The sequence below is a fragment of the Ahaetulla prasina genome, chromosome 3 (assembly GCF_028640845.1).
Source record: "Ahaetulla prasina isolate Xishuangbanna chromosome 3, ASM2864084v1, whole genome shotgun sequence".
In the NCBI taxonomy this organism is placed as follows: domain Eukaryota; kingdom Metazoa; phylum Chordata; class Lepidosauria; order Squamata; family Colubridae; genus Ahaetulla; species Ahaetulla prasina.
In genome coordinates, this window is record NC_080541.1 from 128,481,547 (window position 1) to 128,505,413 (window position 23,867).

General features: G+C 39.1%; 2 protein-coding genes across 5 annotated transcripts in view; one reads left to right on the top strand and one right to left on the bottom strand.

Moving 5' to 3' along the window:
* Nucleotides 1–8,678, top strand: part of PRG4 (proteoglycan 4) — a 34,187-nt gene extending 25,509 nt beyond the window's left edge. The window contains exons 10-13 of one of the 2 annotated variants that reach the window (XM_058177866.1): nt 4,707–4,863; nt 6,387–6,590; nt 6,814–6,939; nt 8,407–8,678. In XM_058177866.1, the coding sequence (XP_058033849.1) occupies nt 4,707–4,863; nt 6,387–6,590; nt 6,814–6,939; nt 8,407–8,510 (591 nt within the window). In that variant the 3' untranslated portion in view covers nt 8,511–8,678. The remainder of the gene's footprint in view (nt 1–4,706; nt 4,864–6,386; nt 6,591–6,813; nt 6,940–8,406) is intronic. The other variant, XM_058177867.1, reaches the window with a different exon arrangement.
* Nucleotides 8,543–23,867, bottom strand: part of TPR (translocated promoter region, nuclear basket protein) — a 65,274-nt gene continuing 49,949 nt past the window's right edge. The window contains exons 44-51 of one of the 3 annotated variants that reach the window (XM_058177864.1): nt 21,818–21,886; nt 15,249–15,340; nt 14,816–14,919; nt 13,674–13,769; nt 12,082–12,238; nt 10,626–10,744; nt 9,705–9,803; nt 8,543–8,768 (exon numbers count right to left, since the gene is read on the bottom strand). In XM_058177864.1, the coding sequence (XP_058033847.1) occupies nt 8,713–8,768; nt 9,705–9,803; nt 10,626–10,744; nt 12,082–12,238; nt 13,674–13,769; nt 14,816–14,919; nt 15,249–15,340; nt 21,818–21,886 (792 nt within the window). In that variant the 3' untranslated portion in view covers nt 8,543–8,712. Of the gene's footprint in view, nt 8,769–9,704; nt 9,804–10,625; nt 10,745–12,081; nt 12,239–13,673; nt 13,770–14,815; nt 14,920–15,248; nt 15,344–21,817; nt 21,887–23,867 lie in introns of all 3 variants that reach the window. The other 2 variants (XM_058177865.1, XM_058177863.1) reach the window with 2 other exon arrangements.

Genomic DNA, 23,867 nt, shown 5'->3' on the forward strand with positions numbered 1-23,867 from the left:
TAAAGCACTCCAATCTATATCTCTTTGAGCATGTTTTTGATGAAAGATCACCTTTTCTCTCACATTGCTTATATAATAGTGTCACTCCTTTATAGATTGTCTAAGTGTTATTTTAAAAAGCTTATGTTTCTAGTCTTTAAAAAATAAGAAATATTGGACCCTTTTAATCAATTCAAAGAATTTTAAATTATTAACTGGTCAACTATATTTAAAAACATTAAATGGCATACTTTCTCCTGCTTTCTCAGTTCTTAGCCAGAATGGCAAAACCTGAAGGAAAGAAATTATTGGAGTTTAGGCACCTGATAAAAAGATTTTGCTCCAGAGCTAATATGGAAAAAGTTTGAAGAATAGGGAAAAAAAAGTAAAGAAATTCCAGAAGCACTCTGCTTCATATTAAAATTTCCTGCTCCTCAACAAGCATTTTAAAATAGTGCGAAAAGTAGATAACACTCCCTGACACCTGCATTTGTAAAATCAAGATACAATGAGAAGTCTCTTTAGAAGGAACTGGACCAGTCCCAAATGTTTTGCTGTGATGTTCAAGCCAGGATATATTTGCCAAAATTCTGAAGAACAACCAAAGGGATGCTAGACTGATGTAATGCCCAATTTTTTCCACTCTGGGAAACTCTGAATGGTTTGTACTTTGAAACGACTTTGCTTGGAGAGGTTCAATCCAATTATATTTAATGATAGGTTTTGATGGAGCAAAATCAAATAATTAATATGTTTAGTTGTAGCGCTTGGATTGCACACTTGGGATACAGAAGTTCAAATTTCCACCCTAAGGCAAAGATCAATGAATAACATTTGGCCAATCACAAACACACACACATACGCAGGCTAATTTCACAGCATATGCTAGTCTAAAAAATGGTTGCTAATTTGTAGTCCAAATGGATACCATAATTGTACTAATATATATATATATATATTTGTTTACATTTATACCCCGCCCTTCTCCGAAGACTCAGGGCGGCTTACAGTGTATAAGGCAATAGTCTCATTCTATTTGTATATTTTTACAAAGTCAACTTATTGCCCCCCCAACAATCTGGGTCCTCATTTTACCTACCTTATAAAGGATGGAAGGCTGAGTCAACCTTGGGCCGGGCTCGAACCTGCAGTAATTGCAGGCTTTGTGTTCTTAATAACAGGCTGTTCTTAATAACAGGCCTTACCAGCCTGCGCCATTCACCGGCCCATTCATTCATATTGAATGAAAAGACTTCCTCTCCTTACCACACCACACACTCCTATGCTGTGTTCAGGTTGTATTATAAAGGTGGGAGAAAATATGGTGTATATATGTATAGCAGTGGTGGGATTCAATTTTTTTTACTACCAGTTCTGTGGGTATGGCTTGGTGGGCGTGGCGTGGCATAGCATGGCATGGCTTGGTGAGCATGGCTTGATGGACGTGGCAGGGGAAGGATACTGTAAAATCTCCATTCCCTTCCCACTCCAGGGGAAGTTTACTGCAAAATCCCCATTTCCTTCTGATCAGCTGGGACTCAGGAGGCAGAGAATAGATGGAGGTGGGGCCAGTCAGAGGTGGTATTTACCGGTTCTCCAAACTACTCAAAATTTCCACTACCAGTTCTCCAGAGCTGGTCAGAACCTGCTGAATACCACCTCTGATATATAGGAAAAGACAGTGTGTCAGTTCAGCTCCTTGAAGGGACGGTAGGGTATCATTACCTTCAATTTATGTGATTTTCATTTCATAATGAAATTAAATCATTACATTCAAGTTCATTAACTTTCAGGCAAGAAGTACACTTGGTCCTTTTAAGGTCATATGGGGGCTGCACTTCGAGAAGTAATTGGGACCAAGACAAAAACAATTTCGCTTTTGCATTTAAATAAAATTAAAACTGAATTAAAACATAATTGTCCTATTAAACTTTTGAATTTGATGACAACTTTTGGAGGGGCTCGGGCCCCGTCATACACAGGGGCTTATGTACAGGGGCATAGACAGCCCCTGGACCACATATTGCGTACCTGTGATGTACTGTCTTAACTTGGGATCCTGAATTGTCCCCTCTTTCATTATATTCCTAAGATGTATTGCCAGGAATTTTGAAGGCTAATTTGCCTTAAAACTGTCCTGCTCCCAAAGCCTCATAAATAAACTTAGCTTAGCAGAAACACAGGTGGGTCAGGTTAACATGTTCTTGTTTATAGAAAATATTATGCTTATAAAAAAAATTCAAGCTAATTCTTTCCATGTAACCTAAGATAATAAATGGGATGCTCTGTTTCTCTATGCTTACTTCAAGTCCACTGTTAAAATATATGTTTGTAGTCCTTCTTCCTGGTGAACTATCTCTGAAGGAATTGGAGAAATGACTGGGAATTCTTGGACTCATAGTTCCGCCTGAAGAGCAACAAATTGAAGAATGCTAGTTCTAGAAACTTCAACAAGCTAAATTTAGCATAGCGTAAATAATGGGGTCCGTTTGTTGTAATGGTTAGGGCATCATGCTAGAATTAGGAAGACTGAGTTCTAGTCCCACTTTAGATATAAATCCAGCCAGGTGATCTTGGACTAGTCACTCCTTCTCAGTCCTAGGAAGAAAGCGTTTCTGAAACACATCTCTTCCTCCCCCTCCCACTTGCTAAGAAAACTGCAGGGATTAGGCCAGGCAATCTCCAGGAGTCAATACTGACCCAAAGGCACAAATAAAAAAGTATGCTGGGAAGATATTGCAGTCATTTAGCCTGTAACTGCCAGCTGCAATCTTGGGCTTTCCATAGCTACTCAGCTCTCTGTATGACTGGTTTCTGTTACTCTTCTCTGCCAATGTTGCAAGACTTTCACTTGCATTTCTAGCACATTCACTGGGAATTGCGTTTACTATGGATCAGAGTAGAACTAAGCCCCCTTATTTTTGGTTCCTCTGGAGTGATATGGAAGCCTGGAGCTACTGGTAAATTCCTTGTGTGTCCAATCACACTTGGCCAATAAAAAATTCTATTCTATTCTATTCTATTCTATTCTATTCTATTCTATTCTATTCTATTCTATTCTATTCTATTCTATTCTAAAAAGCACAGCAAGCAGCAGCTTATTCTGCCAATGTCTCTTTCCTAGTTTGTTTTAATTGTTGCACAATGAGACAACAAATACAAGGGGTGCGCTCCTTTGCTCATTCACAAAACTGGGATGTCTTTTTTGTTTTGCCTGTTGGCCAAGAACCAAATTTTCAGGAATCTGAAAGTGTCTTTTCAGGATGACCATGGCAAGGTGTGTATCTGTTGTTCTTCCTCAACAAGGCCCAGAGCAGAGGTGGTATTCAGCGGGTTCTGACCAGTTCTGGAGAACTGGTAGCGGAAATTTTGAGTAGTTAAGAGAACTGGTAAATACCACCTCTGACTGGCCTTGCCCCCATCTATTCTCTGCCTCCTGAATCCCAGCTGATCGGGAGAAAATGGGGATTTTGCAGTATCCTTCCCCTGCCACACCCACCAAGCCATGCCCACCAAGCCACACCAACAGAAACGGTAGTAAAAATTTTTGAATCCCACCACTGGCCCAGAGTATCTCATAACCTTTCCAATCTCCCAGTACCTCCCTTCACCATCTCCCCAGATCCTTCGCCAATGTTCTTGTTTTTTTCCATTCTTACAACCGCTCCCCCCAAAAAATTTATTCTGTGATGTTTGCATCCACATTTGGAACAAGATAATCCATAGTTTTTGTTCTGTGAAGCTCACATACATTTTTCAGTTTGTATATAAACCCGCTGCAATGAACTGTTCCATTTTGTCCATCCCTGTAAGCCACCTTTTTGAAGGGAACTTGACTCTGCAATTACCTTAACTCCACAATTGGTTAGTCACGGCTATAACTTCCTGTATTAGAAGCAAAACTTGATTGGTATTTTTTTCCATGTTATATTCTTCACTGTTTTTCAATCAATCAATCATCAACACATAGTAGAGGATATTCTTAGCTGTAGCTTGTACTCTCCGGTTGGTTGGTTTTGAACAGAATTTGAGATGCAAGTCAATTCCAGTTTCAACAGCACTTTCTGCCACTTTTATATTATTTTAAATTGATTTGTATAAGATTGCAATAGTGCTGTTAATCTGTCATGGGTTTTAATAGGATTTTAAATGGGGTTTTGTTTTATGCATTGCATTTTTTAAAGTATCGCCTAGATTGAATAAGTTTTTTAATCTTGGTTTTATTGTATTGTATGTTATTGTTATTTTATCTGGCTGTTAACCGCCCTGAGTCCTTCGGGAGAAGGGCGGTATAAAAATTAAATTATTATTATTATTATTATTATTATTATTATTATTATTATTATTATTATTATTATTATTATTATTATTATTATTATTATTATTATTCAGTGATGAAAAGTGGAAATAAAGCTAATAAAAACAATAAAAAGTAGTAAGGCTAATAAAAGCAATAAATAAATCATGACTACATATTTTAAAATGTAGGCACGACATATTAACATATTTACCTTAGATTTTTATGAATAGTTTATTTATTTAATTCCTTGGTTACATACTTCCAGTGGTTTTTTAAAAAAATTCCTCCCATGTTTTTCTCTGTAGAAGAAAAATCTTTCAAGCCCCATGTTAAGTTTCTTCATGAACGAATTACAAGTTGTGTCAGAGTTTAATGCAACATGTGCCTTAGGTGTTCGAGTAACTTCAGCTAGCATTGCATTTTTCAGGGGTCCCAATACTGGCGCTTCACCAATGATGTAATGGACCCTGGCTATCCTAAGCTGATTGTAAAAGGATTTGGAGGACTGAATGGGAAAATTATGGGAGCTCTTTCGGTGGCTCGGTACAGAAGCAGGCCAGAATCTGTACATTTTTTTAAAGAAGGTAGGTCTGTTGTGTCCAGCAGATGCATTAAAAAGTGGCAAATCCTTTTATATTTTCTCTGATATTTATATCTTCTCTATGATGTGGTCGTTTTGGTAAAAATACTGGAGTGGTTTACCACTGTTCTTCCCTTGTGTAGTCTGAATTGATGCTTTTGCCATTGTGACTAAAGTGATCATTTGCCTCCAGCATCTTCTTATATAGCTTCTGCCCAATAAAGGTGGCTGCACAGTGAGATTTTAGCTGTGTAGTGGGATGACCTTCACATATATTCCTGCTGGGAATATATATCACTTGACATTTGCTCCCTATGTTTTTCATTCCTCTCTCCTAGGAACACCCCCGCATCACAATGGGACAATACAGGCTTAGTGGGAAGGTGCGATTAAAACCTGAGTAATGACGCTGATTTCTTTGAACTATGTTGCATTGTGGGCTTCTTTCTCTTGCTGATACAGGTATCATTCAGCACAAAACAACAGTCTTTGATACTTAAGTCAAATAAGTGACTTAATTAAATCAGCAGGAAAGAAGTCATTTCAAAGGGAAGCGATGGGATGATGCATAGTAGCAGTCAGTTTCCATAAAGCATTAGGCATTTCATGAATGTGGGAACACATTAAAGTAGCATCCATAGCATTTTGATTTTTTTTAAAAAAACCCTTAAACTTAAAAAAATGGTGTGCTATTTTATTTTCACTGATCAAAAGATTTTAAATGGCTGTATCTTAACAATTTAAATATGTATTTTTAAGTCTGGTTATTGTTTAATACTGTTAAAGTCCTTCGTCTATCAAAAATGTTATTTGTCAGGCCTGGAAACCATACTAGGCCGTAGTTTCCAGACGCTGCCACATTTCTCCCCTGAGGGGAAGAAGGGCGGGGGGTGATGGGTATGGTTACATTCCTCAAGCGGTCAAGGTCGGATTGTGTTCGCATCTGCAGGAGTGGCAAGAAGAGGTTTCAAATAAAGTAGAAGAACGTTGGACCATGTGACCGGCAAAAGGGATTAGGGAGGTGGGACTCTTGGGGTTTGTATAACTGAGAAAGGAATCCGGAAGTTTCAGTTTTGGAATTTCACTCATCGTGTGCCAGTTTCCTTATGCCAGTAAAGAACTTTGAAAGACAATGGCTTCAGTTTTTTTTATGCAGAAGAAGTTTTTCTGGAACCTTGACACTATTTTAATTATTACCTAGCTGCATCTGCATTTGTTTTATTGCATATAAACAATTATTACAGTCCCCATGTCACAGTTGTTCTTGAAATCAAAGTAACTGAAGGATGCTTACTTTTGTTTAATTTAATGGACCACCTTGATTATTTACCAGTTTGGCTACAAGAAGCTAAATTTCCATCCAGACACCTCCCTGAACACAGTCATGTACAAATCCACTGAATGCTATGTACTATGAGACAGTTAAATGTTTTACATTTCCTGCAATCTATTCATTTGTGAAATGTAATCAGTGGTTATGCTAGGTCTTTAAAAACTAGGTTTCACTGTATTACTTTTCTACCGTAGGTGGCAATGTTCAACAATATATCTACAAACAAAAACCAAAGAAGTGTAAGAAGAAAGTTGTAACTGTGAATTATCCAGTTTATAAACCGAAGACTTTGGTTCTAAGGCAGAGGCGCTTTCGACGTGCAGTACAATCTCGTCAGATCTTCCGAACCATCCGGATAAGGCAGTACCCAGTCATTCGGATCACCCATCGTTCGACAGGCATGATCCTTGTTTTGCCTTGTTTAGAGGCTACGATTAATTGGGTTGTGCAATGCTACAGCTCCAAAAATAAGCTCCAAATGAAACAGCCTAACTGTATGGAGGTTGATTACATCTTGCTCTTTTAAACATTTTGCCACAGGGCTTGTGTGCCATTAAAATATCTCCTAAATGGTTTTATAGCATCTTCGTAATTTCAAAAGAAATTGTTTTGTGTTTGCAGGAGTACTGCAGCCAGAGGTTAAAATCACCTCATATTGGAGAGGATTTCCAAAAGACTTTAATTCTGCTATTTCTGTTCCTAATGTGGAGAATGGGGATGGATACGATTACTATGCATTTGCTAAAGGTATGTTGTGGCTATGACACTCACTTCAGATGCTGCCAGCTATTTGAAGCTGTTTCTCGTAAGATTTTTTTGTACTCCTCTTGAGATCCTCAGTTTTAGAACAGTCCCGTATCACATTTCTGTTCTCTCCTTAAAATAGTTTGAAAAGCTGGACAAAAACACAGCTTTGAAAGGCGAGTGAAAAATGTTAATTGTCTACGAGTATTCTATTTTTAGAAATTATTTAAACAGAAAAACAGATGCAGTTTATATGAATTTCAAATATGAAATAATTGCTGGGTAGCCATTTTTACAGCCCCTTTTATTGTATGTATATATAACATACACTTGATAACGGATCTCTTTCGGGGCAACGGAACTGCATTCTTTCATAGGGTGCTAAGTGCTGCACCCAAAGATTATCAAGAAACCCTTGTAAAAGTTCTAAAGTCTGGCTTGACTTCCTGAGAATCACATCCATGGAATTTTCTTGACAGAATTATGGAAGTGGATTGCCATTACCTTCTTCCAGAAAGCTTTTAAAGAATTCCTAGTGTATACAATCCTAAAACCCTTGTTGTACTACTAATCTGACCTTGTTTGGCCATCTAAGAACAACATTGCCACATGTTCTTAGATGGCCAAAGAAAGAAAGAAATAGAGTAGAAAGCTTCAGCTCTATTTATTTATTTAGCTTAGAATTACTATCTTACAGTGATTTTTTTGAGAAATATGTCTTTATATCATTTATACCATTCAAAATAACAAAACAATGTTATTGTTTACGTCTTAATAGCCACTGTGTCTTAGCATGGTAAGTGTTGTGTAGTGTAAAACATTTTTTTTTGCTGCAACTGATGTTTTAAAACAGGACTTTTAAATTAGGAGTTGGCCAAAAATGTGCAAGACAAATCTGAAAGAAAAACACGACTTTGTGTTTTGTGTTTCTGAGCTTCTTGACGGAAGCCTCTATTGCAGAGGTCTCCAACCTTGGCCACTAAGACTTGTGGACTTCAACTCCCAGAGTTCTGGGAGTTGAAGCCCACAAGTCTTAAAGTGACCAAGGTTGGAGATCCCTGCGTAAAGAGCCTGGTGCTGAAAGGAAACCTTAGGCTGCATTATACATTTCAAAAAATAAGTACAAGCCCCTTCTCTGCCCTGGTTTGATTTGACTGAATTTTCTTGGGTTTTTGTCTAACTAATGAGGCAAATGTACCTTACCATTCATCTTCCAATCACTTGAGTTGCTCAATGCTATCTGTCCACTGGAGGAATCTATGAAATACACCAAGGTTGCAATAACCTTCCTGTCTCTACAATAAGACAGGAGGAACTGTCTTATTGCCTCTTTCCAAATGACCGAAATTGCATGGAAAGAAAGGTCCATCTTGAACTGAGGATTTACATGATCAATTGGTTTTTCAACTGTTAATACTTGTGTGGTGTGATCTAACAACCCTGTTCCATTCCCTTTCCATTCCCTTTCAGATAACTACTACAGCTTGGATGTGGGCAGCAGAATAGCAAGACCAGTTACAAGGCAAACTGGGCAGACTGTGTCCAATGCTTGGTACAAGTGTCCTGCAGAATAACTTGGAAACTCAAGACAACCTGAAAGAATTGCTTTTGTGTGACAGTTTCTCTAGTTTTTATTAATAAAAGATGATCAAATGTTCATACAACAATCCTTTTTTAACATTTAAAAAAGACTGCTTTAAGCTTGGCAGCTATTATACTAATGCAGAATAAAGGCAGACTAAACAGTATACACCTTTTCCAAAATTTGTACAGCATTTAATTAATATTGCCTCTGTTCAGGCCTCCTCTGCCACCCATTGCATGAGTTATACCTGCAAGAAAGATACAGCAGTTATATATTTTTGTTTCAATTAATGTTCATTTGCCTCTTGATACTTTAACCATCTGCATTACAAGAATTTCCCTGCCACTATTATTACTGTAAAATAATCATTCCATATCTTATTTTGAATATCACTGTCAACATCTTAACAGCCACCACATCCTCGATTTGGATTAGACAATTCTATTCCATTACACCTATCTTAACCAAGCCTAGATCTGGAAGCTGAATGGGGAATATCCTAAACTTCATTCAAATATTAATGGGAACAAGTTTTGGGAATTCTGGAAATTACAGCAACATGATTAGTAAAAATGAGGTCTTAAAGTTACCATTAAGTGAAATTAACATCCATATTTAAGACAAACAGTTTCAAATAATTGCAAACATTGCTTCTAACAAGATTTTCAATTTTTAAAAAGTTTCAGCTTAGAAATCACTATTTCTTTTTTTGTCCATCTAATGTTTTTTGGGTTTTTTTTGTATTTACTGTGAGTCATATCTCTTTACTACACTCTGTTCTTCATCTTCTTTAAATGTTTTAAATTTCTTTGTAACTAAAACAATTAACTCAGTTGGTATATACATGTCAAGCATGAATGTGAAGGATCAATTAAGCTGATTTATCACTATGCCCAGGAATCTTCTCAATTAAGGGTCAGCACCTGCATAAATTAGATACGGGTCAATGGTATTTAAGGGGGATTAGACCTAGTTTGCTTGTGGCTATGTAGGGATTCCAGGATGATCCTTCTTTTCACTCTGCCCCCAGGTTCTGCTATTCCTCCTCTTACAATATGTAAGCTAGCAGGGGTCAATATCCTACATTTTTCAAAATTTCTATGCTGTATGCCTACTTCAATTTTTCTCAACAGTAAGTAATAACTTATTTAACTGAGCCCCACCGGGTTTGAAATATACTCACCCCTGTGTCTATTAAACTGACGACCACGAACTCCAGCCCTTAAGGTCGGAGGCTGAAGTCTAACGCGTCGGAAGGGTTTGGGATGATTGCTGCTTGTATCTGGAAAAGAAATAGTGGGGTATCAATTTTTTCATGGTAATAGAAGTACTATTCTTGATTTCTGCACTGTAGGACCGTGTGGGTATAACAAATAAAATCTTTAACTAGAAAATAAGTAGCAGGGTTTTTTTCTACATGCAACTTTGCAGACCAGGTGAATGACAAATTCCTGTATACTTTTTAAAAAAGTGTTTCATTAAACATTTGGAGGATTGATGACCAGAGTTCATGCCCAAATGGATCTTTTAAGTTGCAGAGAATGATTAGTGAGAATCCTTCCTTTTCATATCTACAGATTACAATCTTTTCTACAATAAAAGCTGAAATGGTGGAAAAATACAAAACCATCAGGGGCTCAATTATTCTTTGTTTGATGTCCAATATCAATGAAAATTCCTAAGTGCAGGTAGTCCTCAATTTATTATCATAACGTAGAGCAGAATTTCCATCATGACTGCTGATAGTTGTTAAGTCAAGGCACTGACCTGACCAGAACCAGCTTTGTTTTTTGTGGTAGTCATTAAATGAATGCCACAATCGTTAAGTGAATCTATATATTCCCATGGGTGTTGTTTTGTTCTGGAAACGGGCAAAAAGTTCCTAAATCACGGTCATATGAACTCAAATGTTGTAACAGGCCATAAAGATGAGCCAGTTGACAAGCACCTGAAATGCAGTCATTTGACCGCTGGGATGTGTGCAGCCCTTGGACCTCCGGAACTGGATCCTAAGTAGCTCCGTCATAACTTCCAGTCCTTAAGTGACTACCTGTATGTCAAATGATGGTTCTCTAGATCCAGGATTTGATGGAGTTATATATACCTGCAGATGAACTAGAAGGAGGATCTTGACTGGTAGAAGGAAGATCTGATTCATCAGGAGTTTGAGATGATTCCTCCTCTTGCTGGCTATCAATGTCTAAACCTACTTCTGAAGAAATTCTAGAACAAAAGGGATGCACAGGGAAGAAATGTGAATAACAACACCACAGAAAATATATACAAACATATCCCACAAGGGGCTTCAACCAGCCTATTTTAGAGCCCCTGAGAACAACCAGGCTTTTAAGGCGCTCTGAAATACCTTAATTTTATTCAGAAAACCATGAAACCCTAACTTTAAAAGCAGTCTATACTTTATGTTCACCCACAATTAGCGATGGCACAGGAGAGGACATATTCAGTGGTGAAACTGGATTTTCATCTTTATTGTTCTAGCAAAGTTAACAGTTACCGTATCTGTGAGAACTAGTATGGAGGCTTTTATTTTGGAAAGACTGTTCCCTTTAATGGTGGGGCAAGAAAAAACGGAAGTATAGAAGTGAATCTCTCACTGGTTTTCTCAGCTCTGTGTCAGTTCTCTGCTGATTTTTACTATAAGCAATATGTATCGAGACTTCTACAGTTAAGCAAAATAATAATGATTCTTTGCTCCAAGAAAATGCAGTCAGTTTTGCAAAAGAGCTCAATTGGGAAACAACACTGGGAAAACTTAGCAATGAGGTTATTGAACCCATCTATCAAAATTACTTCAATTGGCTCTATAGCCAGATTGTGATCAATAAAAAAGTACATCATTATCAAGAATTAACTACACTTAGCCTTAGCCAGAGCAACGAATCTGGATAAAAGAAAAAAAAAAATCACTCCAGTGCATAGAAATGTCTCCAAAGAAGTTACTGGTGCTTCGTAATTTTACCTGCTGGAAAGTTTCAATATCCCCAATATCAGAAGAGAACTAGTCTGAACTAGAATGCTATCGATGCTATTTTCTATTATGAACCTAGTGAACTTGCAAATCACGACCTGGAACCATTTGGCAATTTTATATCAGGACTATACTCCTGCAGCAAGACCAAAATGTCAGCAACTCATAAGGAGTACTACTAATAAATAGTTGGCAGAATGCCACACAGGTCCAGATGTAAGTCATTCTGTCCAGGAATATACAATTGAAATTCTGCCTTGGGCAATCCATCTGTTATGGCACAAAATTCTCCTATCCAAACAAATTGGGCTTAAGAGTGCTCTCAGACTGGGAAGTAGAGTGACTCTGCCAGAACCAAGTCCAAACAGATGTTAAGAGTATATTAGGAGAGATGAGAATATTGTGGTAGGTAAAACCAACATATTGTTTCTTTTAAAAATACAAAAGATTCATTGATAGATAATGAATGATCAGAACGTCCTCATTTCAGTTAGATTGTACCCATCTTGTTCAGGTGCTTTTGCAGGCAAAAAAAAAATCTGATCTTAGCCAACTGAAACCTTCAGCTTACCCTTCCGATTCTGCCTCCACAAAAACCTCATCACCATCATCACCTGCTGCAGATTCTGAAGTGGTTGATAAGTTACCAGTGGAAGTTGTAACCATTGGAACAGATTGGGAGGCGTGCTCGGAAGCATCAGCAGAGCTGCTTTCTGTAAATACAGACACTGGAAATAGGGGGTGGGTGGGAGAACCGAGTGTAAGCCAAACTTATCCAAGAAGATGACACTTTTTCTCTTCCCATCACATCAAATGCTATAATAAAAAAAAACCAAAATTTGGAAAGTAGAAATGTGTGTTATATGTTTATATTGTTAAATATTCTTGCTTCTGTTACATGCCAGTCAGAACAATTGCCAGCATCAAAATATGATATCTACCAACTGTCTTTGCACTTCTCTAGCCCCTATTGCTAAACCCCTATACTGTAGCATCGTACCAATCATTGAAAAGGTTTAATATTGTTTTCAAATTAAGCCCAGCACTCTCAAATTTCCTAGCGAAGCCAAGTCATACCAACTCCACCCATCATGATTCCTGGACTGTCATAAAAAGTTAAAAATGAACCTAGCTTCCCTAAAATTGCTTATCCCTGTATTACAAATTCAACAAAAACATGTTTACTGTTTTCAGGGCATGTGCAATCCTAGAAAAATCGTAGGCTTTGCTTAGAAGACTGGTTGTAAAGCAATGGCCTTCTGCTTTCCTTGCAGTGGCCAAGATTGAATTGTATATTGATTTGGGGGTAGAAGAGAGGATCAAGATGATAGAGAAGATAATTAGGGATTTGTAGGATTTTACATGACAAACAGATATCTATTTTTGAATAGACACAGCATCAGAGGAGGTGGATTAAACTAGTGTCATAAACTACACTTTTTACACACCAGAACAACTAGAGACAAGAACAGTTTCTTCTCAAACACCATCACTCTACTAAACAAATAATTCCCTCAACACTGTCAAACTATTACTAAATCTGCACTACTATTTAATCTTCTCATCGTTCCCATCACCCATCTCCTTCCACTTATGACTGTAAGACTGTAACTTTGTTGCTTGTATCCTTACAATTTATATTGATATTGATTGTTTTCTGATTGCTTACTTGTACCCTATGACTATCATTAAGTGTTGTACCTTAGAATTCTTGATGAACGTATCTTTTCTTTTATGTACACTGAGAGCATCTGCACCAAGACAAATTCCTTGTGTGTCCAATCACACTTGTCCAATAAAGAATTCTATTCTATTATTTTTGTTATGTGATAATAAACTTTGGTCCTTTGATACAAACTTTCTAGAGATTAGTTAAGATTTTCAGATTTTGATTTTGCTTTTTCTAAAAACGTCCTTAATGCTACTAGAAAAATTAAGGATTCTTTGTTCAAGATCACAAGAAATTTAGCATCACAGATGTCTTGCTTCTTTTCTTACACAGATGTCTTTGTTTTTAACCTCAACTTGAGAACTACCACCCAGTCTTTCTCTGGATGAAAAGCATCAACATCTGTTTCCCACCAAATAGTTCCATTTCTATCAACAAACATTCTGCTCTAATGACACTATTAGGAATGCATAATCTGTAGAAACTGAGCTCACCAGGTGCTGCAACTTGTAATGGAGTTGTTGGGACACTACGACCTCCTGATTCTTCTTCATGGGCAAGAAAGAGAGGTGTTTCATACATTCCTAGCCCTATCAAGAATTTGGGGAAAAAAAACCTTTCACGCAGTCTCAAAGGCACAATATTCAACCAAGAAAGCATTTGATTCTACGTTACCTTAACAGAATTTTTTTTTTTTTAAAGGAATTCAAAACTCACCTAACTTTGAAAAAGCAGAAATACAGCAATTTATCTGGGAAACCTTTTGGATTTTTTTTTTAAAAGATATTGGGCTTAATGCAACAATTAAAAGTAGCAATCTAAAGTTCATTTTGAAATCCTATATCCATGTTTTAATGGATATGAACTCTCATTTATATTTATATTATATTTATATTTATATCCATACCGTATGAATGATTTAGAGAATTTCCTCAGTGCAAATCCTAACCGAATGTAGAGAAATGTGTGGGTATGTGCTTTTATAAAGGCCTTAAATGATCTAAATATGGTATCAGATTTTTTTTTTCATATATGCATTTGTTTGCATTTCAGCAGAAAGTTCTCCAGTTTGAGTTTTTTTTTTACCTACATTTAATGCCACCTACTAAACAGTGGTGGGTTTCAAAATATTTTACTACCGGTTCTGTGGATGTGGCTTGGTGAGCGTGGCTTAGTGGTTGTGGCAGGGGAAGGTTACTGCAAAATCCCTATTTCCTCCTGATCAGCTGGGACTTAGGAGGCAGAGAATAGATGAGGGCGGGGCCAGTCAGAATTTTTACTACCGGTTCTCCAAACTACTCAAAATTTCTGCTACTGGTTCTCCAAATTACTCAAAATTTCCGCTACTGATTCTCCAGAACTGGTCAGAACCTGCTGAAACCCACCTGTTACTAAAGTGGTTAAAGCATAAGGCAAGAATCTAGGAGATCAAGAGGAAAGCCAGCTGAGTGACCTTGGGTTGGTTACTCTCCCTCAGGCCTAAGAAGGAGACAGTAGCAAACCACTTCTGAAATCTTGTCAAGAAAACTGCAGACTTATCCAGATGGTCACCAAGAGTCAACACTGACTTAAACAGAACAGAACAGAACAGAACAGCATCTAAATATAAGAGAAGCACAAGTTCAAATATCTATACCTCCTTGTGATGCAAGTTGACCAAGATCTGATTGGCCAGAGGTTTGTGGCATATCTTCAGGAGGTCCAAACCTGAACCGAGGAACTCCAGCAACCTGAGGAGAGCTGGAAGACACATTACATTCCGTTTTACCCATCAGTAACTAATTCTGCATCACTATAAGAGTTAGATATATTCTATAAGGTTTTTAACATTGGAGTCCTATGGTTTTAACAGTTTTCATCGTTTTTAAATAGTTGTCATCATTACAAATATTGGTTGTGTTTTTGTTTTTTCCATGAGTCAGGTATGTGAGATGGGTGGTTATACAAATTGAACAAACAAACAAATAGATAAGTAAGAGATAGAATTAATATATGCCAAGTGAAGAAATCCATACATTCTGTAGTATTTAAAAGGCTTGCTGGTCTTTTGTTGGTCAGAATCCACTTACTGAATTGCTTCTGCGAATCCATCGGTACGATGTGGTACCACCAATGTTGGGGTGCTTGGAACTGTCCGGTCTTCATCATCAAAGAAATGCTGCTGCTAGAAATAGATATTAACAGCTTAATATTAGCAAGAGATATTGCCATTATTTTCCTTTAAAAGTATTGTCTGTCATGCCATGTCCCTCACTAAACAAGTTTTTTAAAGTATAGATTACTTTTTTAAATCTGCAGTCTCTGCTTTGGATCACCGAACAACTTGGTGAATGAGTACTTTGAGGAAACTCTGGAATAACTAAAACATTTCAGCTGAAGCATTTTGTACTGATTTCCCAATCATGCTGAATTCAAAGAATATAGGGCTGTTACTAAGCTTTTGACCCATCTAGTTTATCAAGGGTAGGAAACAAAATAGACTATATAGCCAGATTGTCAGGCTACCTCCGACGGTAAATAGGAAAGAAATCACCTTGACTCCATTTGGAATGAAAACAAGTACTTTTACTTTTACAGTCTTGGTGGCAGCCAAGCAAAGCTGGAACTGAGACAAAATATGGCTAACATATCATATCCCCCCAATTGTCCCTCCTCCTCCAGGAGGTCAGGCTGGTCTGGTCCAATGCCAACTCCTTCACGGCCCCTCGTGGTAATCTTCTTCCACAGGTCTCTGGATGTCAGTCAACTTAGGAATGAAGTGTCGGTTAGAAAAGCGCGCTGATAACACTCAATAGTTAATCATCCTCCCCTGTTATGTCAGCCGACACATAATAGGCTCCTTTCCCTCACCCTGGACGGAGGCATGATACATCTCATTTCCTTAACAGTTTATAATACAGAAATAAACATTTTACATTCTATCTACTGATATAATCATTCAAAACTATATGAAGATTGGAGTGGAGGCTGACATTCGGCCCTCCTGCAACAAGGACGTCAGTCCTAGAAAGAAAAAGAGAAGTTAGGGTTTGTCAGGATATTTTTTATAGAATTGTGCTATCTTTTCCGATGCACGAACATCTTCTTTGTTCACCCATTCAGCTTGGGATAACGGGAAATGTTTCCAGGAAATAAGATATTGAATTTTATTTCTATGTTTTCTTGAATCTAAAATTTCTTTTATTTCAAAGTGTTGTTCTCCCTCTATGAGAATTGGTATAGGAGGGGGTGTACGGTTAGGACGGAAAGTAGACGTGTGTTCAGGTTTCAGCAAACTGACATGGAAAACGGGGTGGATTCTTCTAAGTGTTTTTGGTAAATCTAGTTGTACCGTCACGGGTTGATGATTTTTACTATGGGGAAAGGTCCCACATATTTGGGTCCAAGTTTCTTAGATTTCTGAGTGGTTTGAAGATATTTGGTGGAAAGATAAACCTTATCGCCCACTTGATATTTATTCTCAGGGACCTTTTTATCTGCTTGTTTTTATGCGCACGGTGAGCGTCGTCATCGAGTCATTTTCCATGTGCTTTGTATTTGATCTATCCATTCTGACAAAGAGGAAACAGTAGTTTCTTCCTTTGGGAGTTCGAGATAGGAACAAAATCTTGACCTGAAGCTATTTTAAAGGGAGTAAATCCTGTGCTACTATGAATTGAGTTGTTGTAGGCAACTTCAGCAAAAGGTAAGAGATCAGACCAATTGTCTTGCTGGTAGTTAACATAACATCGCAGATATTGTTCTAGTACAGAGTTCGAACGTTCACAGCTTCCATTAGTTTGAGGATGATGGGAGGAGCTTAATCCTTGGAGCCAATGAGTCGTAAAAATTCTTTCCAAAATTGAGAAGTGAATTGAACTCCTCGATCTGAAATGATGCGATCAGGAACTCCGTGAAGTCTATAAATGTGTTGTACAAACAACTTTGCTAGAGTCTTTGAGGAGGGTATTTTTGAACATGGAATAAAATGGACTTGTTTGGAGAAAAGGTCAGTCACAACCCATATAACAGTATTGCCTGAACTTTCAGGTAATTCCACTATGAAATCCATGGATATTTCTTTCCATGGGGTTCCTGGCCTGGCTACAGTTTGAAGTAGTCCAGGAGGTTTTCCTGGAGGCCTTTTGGATGATGCACAAATAGGGCAACTTGCTACATATGCTTGAATGTCTTTTTTAAGACTTGGCCACCAAAACTGTCTTTTAAGAAGATGCAAAGTTTTCACAAATCCAAAATGCCCTGCCATTTTGGCATCATGGCATCGTTGTAGGATGGTTTCTCTGAGTGATAGAGGAACATATAGTTTTGTTCCAATCCAAGCTAGTCCATCACGGAGTGTGCATTCATGGGAATGGGTTAAGTACCAGTCATCGGTGTTTAAAGCTTCTTTAAACGACTTGGTTAGTTCATCTGGGAGTGAGGGGTCAGCTTTGGAGTGGCTTCTAGTTATTGCTGGGGCCGCCAACTGTTGTACGGGAAGTATTGGTTGAACCACCTCGGAGCGAGTGCAATTGTATTGGGGTAAACGTGAGAGAGCATCTGCTAAGAAGTTTTTTCCCCCAGGAATATAATGTAAAGTAAAATTAAAGCGGTTAAAATATTGAGCCCAGCGGGCTTGTTTAGGTGAAAGTTTTCTAGGAGTCTTTAGAGCTTCTAGATTTTTGTGATCAGTCCAAACTTCAAAAGGATGATTTGAACCTTCTAAGAATTGTCTCCATGTCCGTAGAGCCCAATGAACTGCAAATGCTTCCTTTTCCCAAATAGCCCATCGTCTTTCAGTTTCAGTCAATTTTCGAGAAGTGAAAGCACAGGGTTGTAAATTACCATCAGCATTGTTTTGGAGCAGGACGGCTCCGACTGCTACATCACTTGCATCAGCTTGTATTACAAAAGGAACATCCATGTCAGGGTGCTTTAAAATAGGTTCAGCGGCAAAAAGTCGTTTCAATTTTTCAAATGCTGCCTGACATTCCATTGTCCATTCGAGGGCTAATGATGGGTTGGGTTTCGTGTCTCCTTTAGTTTTAAGAGGTTGCTGATTGGTAAAGCAATTTGAGCAAAGGAGGGGATGAATTGACGATAGAAATTTGCGAATCCCAAAAAACTTTGGAGTTGTTTGCGTGTGCGTGGGGGGGCCCATTCCAAGACAGCTTTCACTTTTTCTGGATCCATTTCTAACCCATCAGCCGAAATCGATACCCTAAGTAGTCTATTTTGGTTTGATGGAAATCACATTTGGATAGCTTGCAATATAGTTCTGCAGATAATAACTTTTTGAGTACAGCTCTTACTAGTTTAATATGTTCTTCCATTGTTTCTGTATAGATAAGTATGTCGTCAAGGTAGACAAGAACCCTTTGAATAAATGCTGATGGAGTATTTCATTTATTAGTTGCATAAAAACTGCGGCGCCCCTGCAGTCCAAATGGCAGTACTCAAACTGGAAACATCCTAGTGGACAGTTGAAAGCGGTTTTCCATTCATCCCCTCTTTATACGAACTCTGTAGTAGGCTTCTCGCAGGTCCAGTTTGGTGAAGAATTTTCCTTCGCTAAATGTGCTAACATATCTTTCATGAGTGGCATGGGATATATGTTTTCAAGACACTGCGCTTAGGTTCCTATAGTCAACTATAAGACGAAAGGAGCCATCTTTCTTTTCCCGGAACATCACTGGCGCCGCCACACGAGGCCTAGCCGGTTGGATAAAGCCCGCTCTAGGTTTTGTCTATGAATTTACGTAGTTCTCCCAATTCCTTTTGGGTCATGGGATAAGCTTTTGGCTTTGGAAGCTTTACCCCCGGAAGGATGTCTATGGCACAGTCAATAGGCCTATGGGGAGGAAGTACGTCTGATGCTTTCTCACTAAAGACTTCTCGCAAGTCCCAGTATTCCTTGGGTATTCTCTCTTCCCCGTCTATCCGTTCAATCATTGCCCCTAACTTATCCTGGTGCAAGGTCACGGTAGGTCCCTTCTTGGGTTTCCCCTTTTCCCCTTTTAAGGTTTTGGAACGGAAACGTAGGACTCCCGTTCTCCAGTTAATATGGGGGTTCCATTTCCGCAACCATGACAAGCCTAACAACAGGGGTTGGTCCATTCCTGGGGCTACTATGAAGTTCAGAATTTCGCGGTGGTCTCCTATTATCATTTCTATGGGTTCCGTTACGAAATGGGCGGGCCCTCCCCCTGCCACAGAGCCATCTAACTGGGCAAACGCTATGGGCCTACTTAAGGTTCTCAACCTTAGTTCCATTTTTTCTACTAGTTCGGGACTGACCATACATCTAGTGCATCCAGAATCGAGTAGTGCTAGCAGTTCCCCCTTATTACCCGAAGAGGGTACATGTAGATTAACTGGAATGTCCAAGGGGCCCCGTGCCCAACTCACCAGAAGGTCTTCATCGGACTCTGACGTGGTTTTGCTGTCATCAGTATCGGTCGACACTTCGCCCTCCTCCTTGATGGGCGTGCCCTTCTTGGCAACGGCCTCCCCCACTTTTGCTGGTTTACGCGCCTTAGCCGCTGGCTTCACTGGTTCCATTTCACCACCAGAGGTCGCGCTTGGCATCAACTTAACCCTACAGTCGGCTGCTCGGTGGCCTTCTTTTCCACATCTGGAGCACGAAGACTAACGTGGTCTTCCTCCCTCCAATCTAGGGACGCCCTATAAGTTCCTTCTGGAAAACGGCCAAGGATGGCCTCCAATGCGCTGTCTTCTGCCGCGGTCCTTCACTAACTCGATTTCCATCTCTGCTGCCAGGGTGTACCAGCCATACAGCGTAGTTGGAGAGGCTCGTGCTCGACACAGTTCATAGAGATCTCCATTCAGACCATCTTTGAAAATGTCTACAAGGGTCACCTCCGACCACCCTCTCATCAAGGGAACTAAATCACTGAACTCCTGGTTATAATCAGCCACCGGCCTCCTCCCTTGCCTGATGGTTTTCATCCGACCTTTGGCCTTTTGCTCTGCCAGGGGGTCCTCAAACCTCCTCCTCAGTGCAGTCATAAAATGCTCGTAGTTTTGCAGTAAGGGGGAGTGGTTTGTATGTAACGACACATACCACGCAGCTGCTCTTCCGGTCAAATTATGAGTCACAGCTCTCACTTGTGCTGCCTGTGACCAATAATCTTCCCCCCAGTCTATCATGTGGTCATTCACTTTCGCCAGGAACAGTCCCAACTCCTTCGCATTTCCATCAAATTTCTCTGATATGGGGGGAATTTTGGTTTTTCCTTCCCTTCCGTGGCCTTGCTTGGTCAGCAGGTGGCGCCCGGCCCTCATCCAATTCAGCCTCCTCTGGGGAGAGTTTCCAGCCCTGGCTCTTCCGAAATCTCACCACCCTGGAAATCACCCTTAGCTGGCCCCTTTGTATTCTCTTCCTCCTCTTCTCCCTCCCACCTGGAGGACCGAATAGGGGATTCATACCTTTGGCGAGCTGCTTGCCTCACTTTCACTTCACGGAACAGACGTAAGGCTTCCTCCAACTGGAGCTTGTCCCTTATCTCTTGTTCTGTTTCCGAAAGTTTTTCTTTTCCTTTTTTCTTTTTCCTTTTAGTTACTCCAGAGGGAAGCTTTTCGGTGCTTGGTTTCCACCCTTCCTCTTCCAGTTTTAGTTGCTCTGCCCACCGAGCTCTGCAATCTTCCAGCTCAGGGTCGAAAGTGTCAGCAGAAATTCCTCCGGACGCCTCCCCCAGCTCAGCCGGCAGCAGGCCTTCCATCACATTTGGGTTTTCTCTCCCCTCGGTATTGCGATTGCAATCCTGGTTGGTAGACATGATGTGTGTTCCAGCTTAATGTCAGGCTACCTCCGACTATAAATAGGAAAGAATTCACCTTGACTTCATTTGGAATGAAAACAAGTACTTTTACTTTTACAGTCTTGGTGGCAGCCAAGCAAAGCTGGAACTGAGACAAAGTATGGCTAACATATCATATCCCCCCAATTGTCCCTCCTCCTCCAGGAGGTCAGGCTGGTCTGGTCCAATGCCAACTCCTTCACGGCCCCTCGTGGTAATCTTCTTCCACAGGTCTCTGGATGTCAGTCAACTTAGGAATGAAGTGTCGGTTAGAAAAGCGCGCGCTGATAACACTCAATAGTTAATCATCCCTCCCCCGTTATGTCAGCCGACACACATAATAGGCTCCTTTCCCTCACCCTGGACGGAGGCATGATACATCTCATTTCCTTAACAGTTTATAATACAGAAATAAACATTTTACATTCTATCTACTGATATAATCATTCAAAACTATATGAAGATTGGAGTGGAGGCTGACACAGATACAGTGCCATCCCAATGAAAGGAGTAATTTTAGTGGTGAGAAATACTCCCAAATTCCAGCAGGGAGGCAGTCCCACTTTAGTCCACTTGGGAATGGGAGTATTTGCTGCAGTATCATCACCAAACCATTTTCAATCAGAGTGGATGGGCATGTCTTTATTACAACGCCTATTTCATTATTTTTAATCAAACACATACTATTTTTTCTTCAACCAAAATGGAACTTATTTCAAAGAACATCTCTGCCTCAGTAAGATCCTTTTAACAGTGCAGGGAAGCAGATCAGTAAATTAAGGGCCTGCCATAACACAGGTGAAATACAAATGCTGTATTTAGAAATGGTAATTACTTACCATGCCACCTATGCCCGGAGTTAGTTGGAGTCCACGTCCCACAGACTGCCTCCGAGTCATTTGTATCCTCTATATAGCCAAGAAAATTTTAAAAATGCATCATTGATTTCAGTAGAAAATGTCCGTTTTTTAAAATATAGGGTTGGGAATATTGTTCTGTTTTGAGACTGATTACACTCTTCCATTGTATTGTTCAAAATGTGACATGGTTGATTTTAGCTTGAAATGCTAGATGCATCTAGCCATAGTGTTTAACAATGATTTATGCTTCAGTGTTATGTTGGTTATTGTTTTTCCAGGAAATGACAGAATGCAAGTCAGTCACTGTCAGTTCTGCAAATGTTTATTTTTGAATCAATTTTCCTGCTAATCTGTTATTTGAAATTTTAGGTTTACACTTGACTATGAATTCTAATGTATTTTCTCACAACACATTCTCAACATCGGCTTTTAAAAACATATTTCTGCTTAAAATAAACATAAGTAAGCATTTTAAGGATTTCTTTTCTGATGAGGAGTAATGTAACATCCAGAAAATCTAAATGCTACACTCAACATTCAGTCTCTACACCACAAAATCACGGTCAATTTGGTTCACTTTAAAATCTCATTATAGAACATCCTATCTTTAAAGAGCTACTTTAATGAAATTCCTCTTGACGACTCTTCTAAATTGTCTAGATCAAGGGTAGTCAACTTTTTTATACCTACCGCCGCCCACTTTTGCATCTTTGTTAGTAGTAAAATTTTCTAGCCACTCACTGGTTCTACAGTAATGCGCCGTGTATCATCTGTGCATGCATCTCGCGCATCGTGGATCGGGTTTGGGGATGGGCACCAGCTACCAGCTCTGCCTGTCTGTCACAGCTGGGTGGTGTGCGGGGAGATGTGCGAGCTATTCTGGGACGAGGCTCTTTTGTTTGCGGTCGCACTATAGCGCCATTTAGTTTCACGTAACGTGAACTAAACTTATATACGGGCAATACAAACAGTATATTTTCAGAAATTTAAATTGTCACGGGGAATTATATGAAAACCTAATGAAAATGCTTTTAAATAATGCTATGAAATTTTTTTAAAAAGTCTATTAAATTAAAAAAAGGAAAGTGCTTCAGTATCGGACAAAAGCCCTACCGCCCACCATGAAAGCTGGAACGCCCACTAATGGGCAGTAGGGACCAGGTTGACTACCACTGGTCTAGATTAATTGCACAAAATAAACACGCATTAGATGTCCCACATCATCTAATGGGAAAGGTAGCAAGAGTAGAGATGAGTTCTGTTTCTCCTTTATCCTTAAACAGTGCCAATCCTTTTAGAAATGCTAATGCATTTAGGAGATAACACGAAAGCACAGAGCAAAGTTCCAGAGATGTGTTTTGGATAGCAATTTAGAAACTTAAGAAAACTTAGCCTAATAGATCTGAATTGGGGAAGTGGAATAGCCAGAATAAAATTAAAATGATAACATCAGGGGGCCAGATACAACCCCAGACATAAAAGGCAATCTTTGGTCCTCCACTATTATTTTATTTGGCTCCAGTGACCACTACCTGTGCTGGTGAGGGTGATGACAGTGTAAAAACATTTAAAGAGCCCCAGACTGTCCATTTATGCTTGTAAATAGATTGCTTACTTGCTTACTGAATCTTATTGGACTCAATAGGACTTCTTTCTGAATAGGGGTACATAGGATTGCATTGTACAACTAGGAAATTTGAGTTCAAATCTCACATTGCTATAAAGACTACTGAGTAATTTGATCTTCTAGCTTAATTAAAAACTTTATCTCTCTCTATCTTAACCTAAGTATCTAGCTCTCTATCTAGCTTTACTAAAATAAGGAAAAAATCTGTTTTAGAGAGCTATGAATTGCAAACATGGTAAACCATGATGTAAATTGGGTCCGTTGGATAAATATGCAGAAATAATATTCTTTTATCATTTATATTTTAGTTTAAAGCAGTTAAAATTTGAAATATATGCCAAATACAACAATCCTGAGCATTGGGAAAAGTATTGGTCTTTTTGTGCAAACATACTGTAAAAT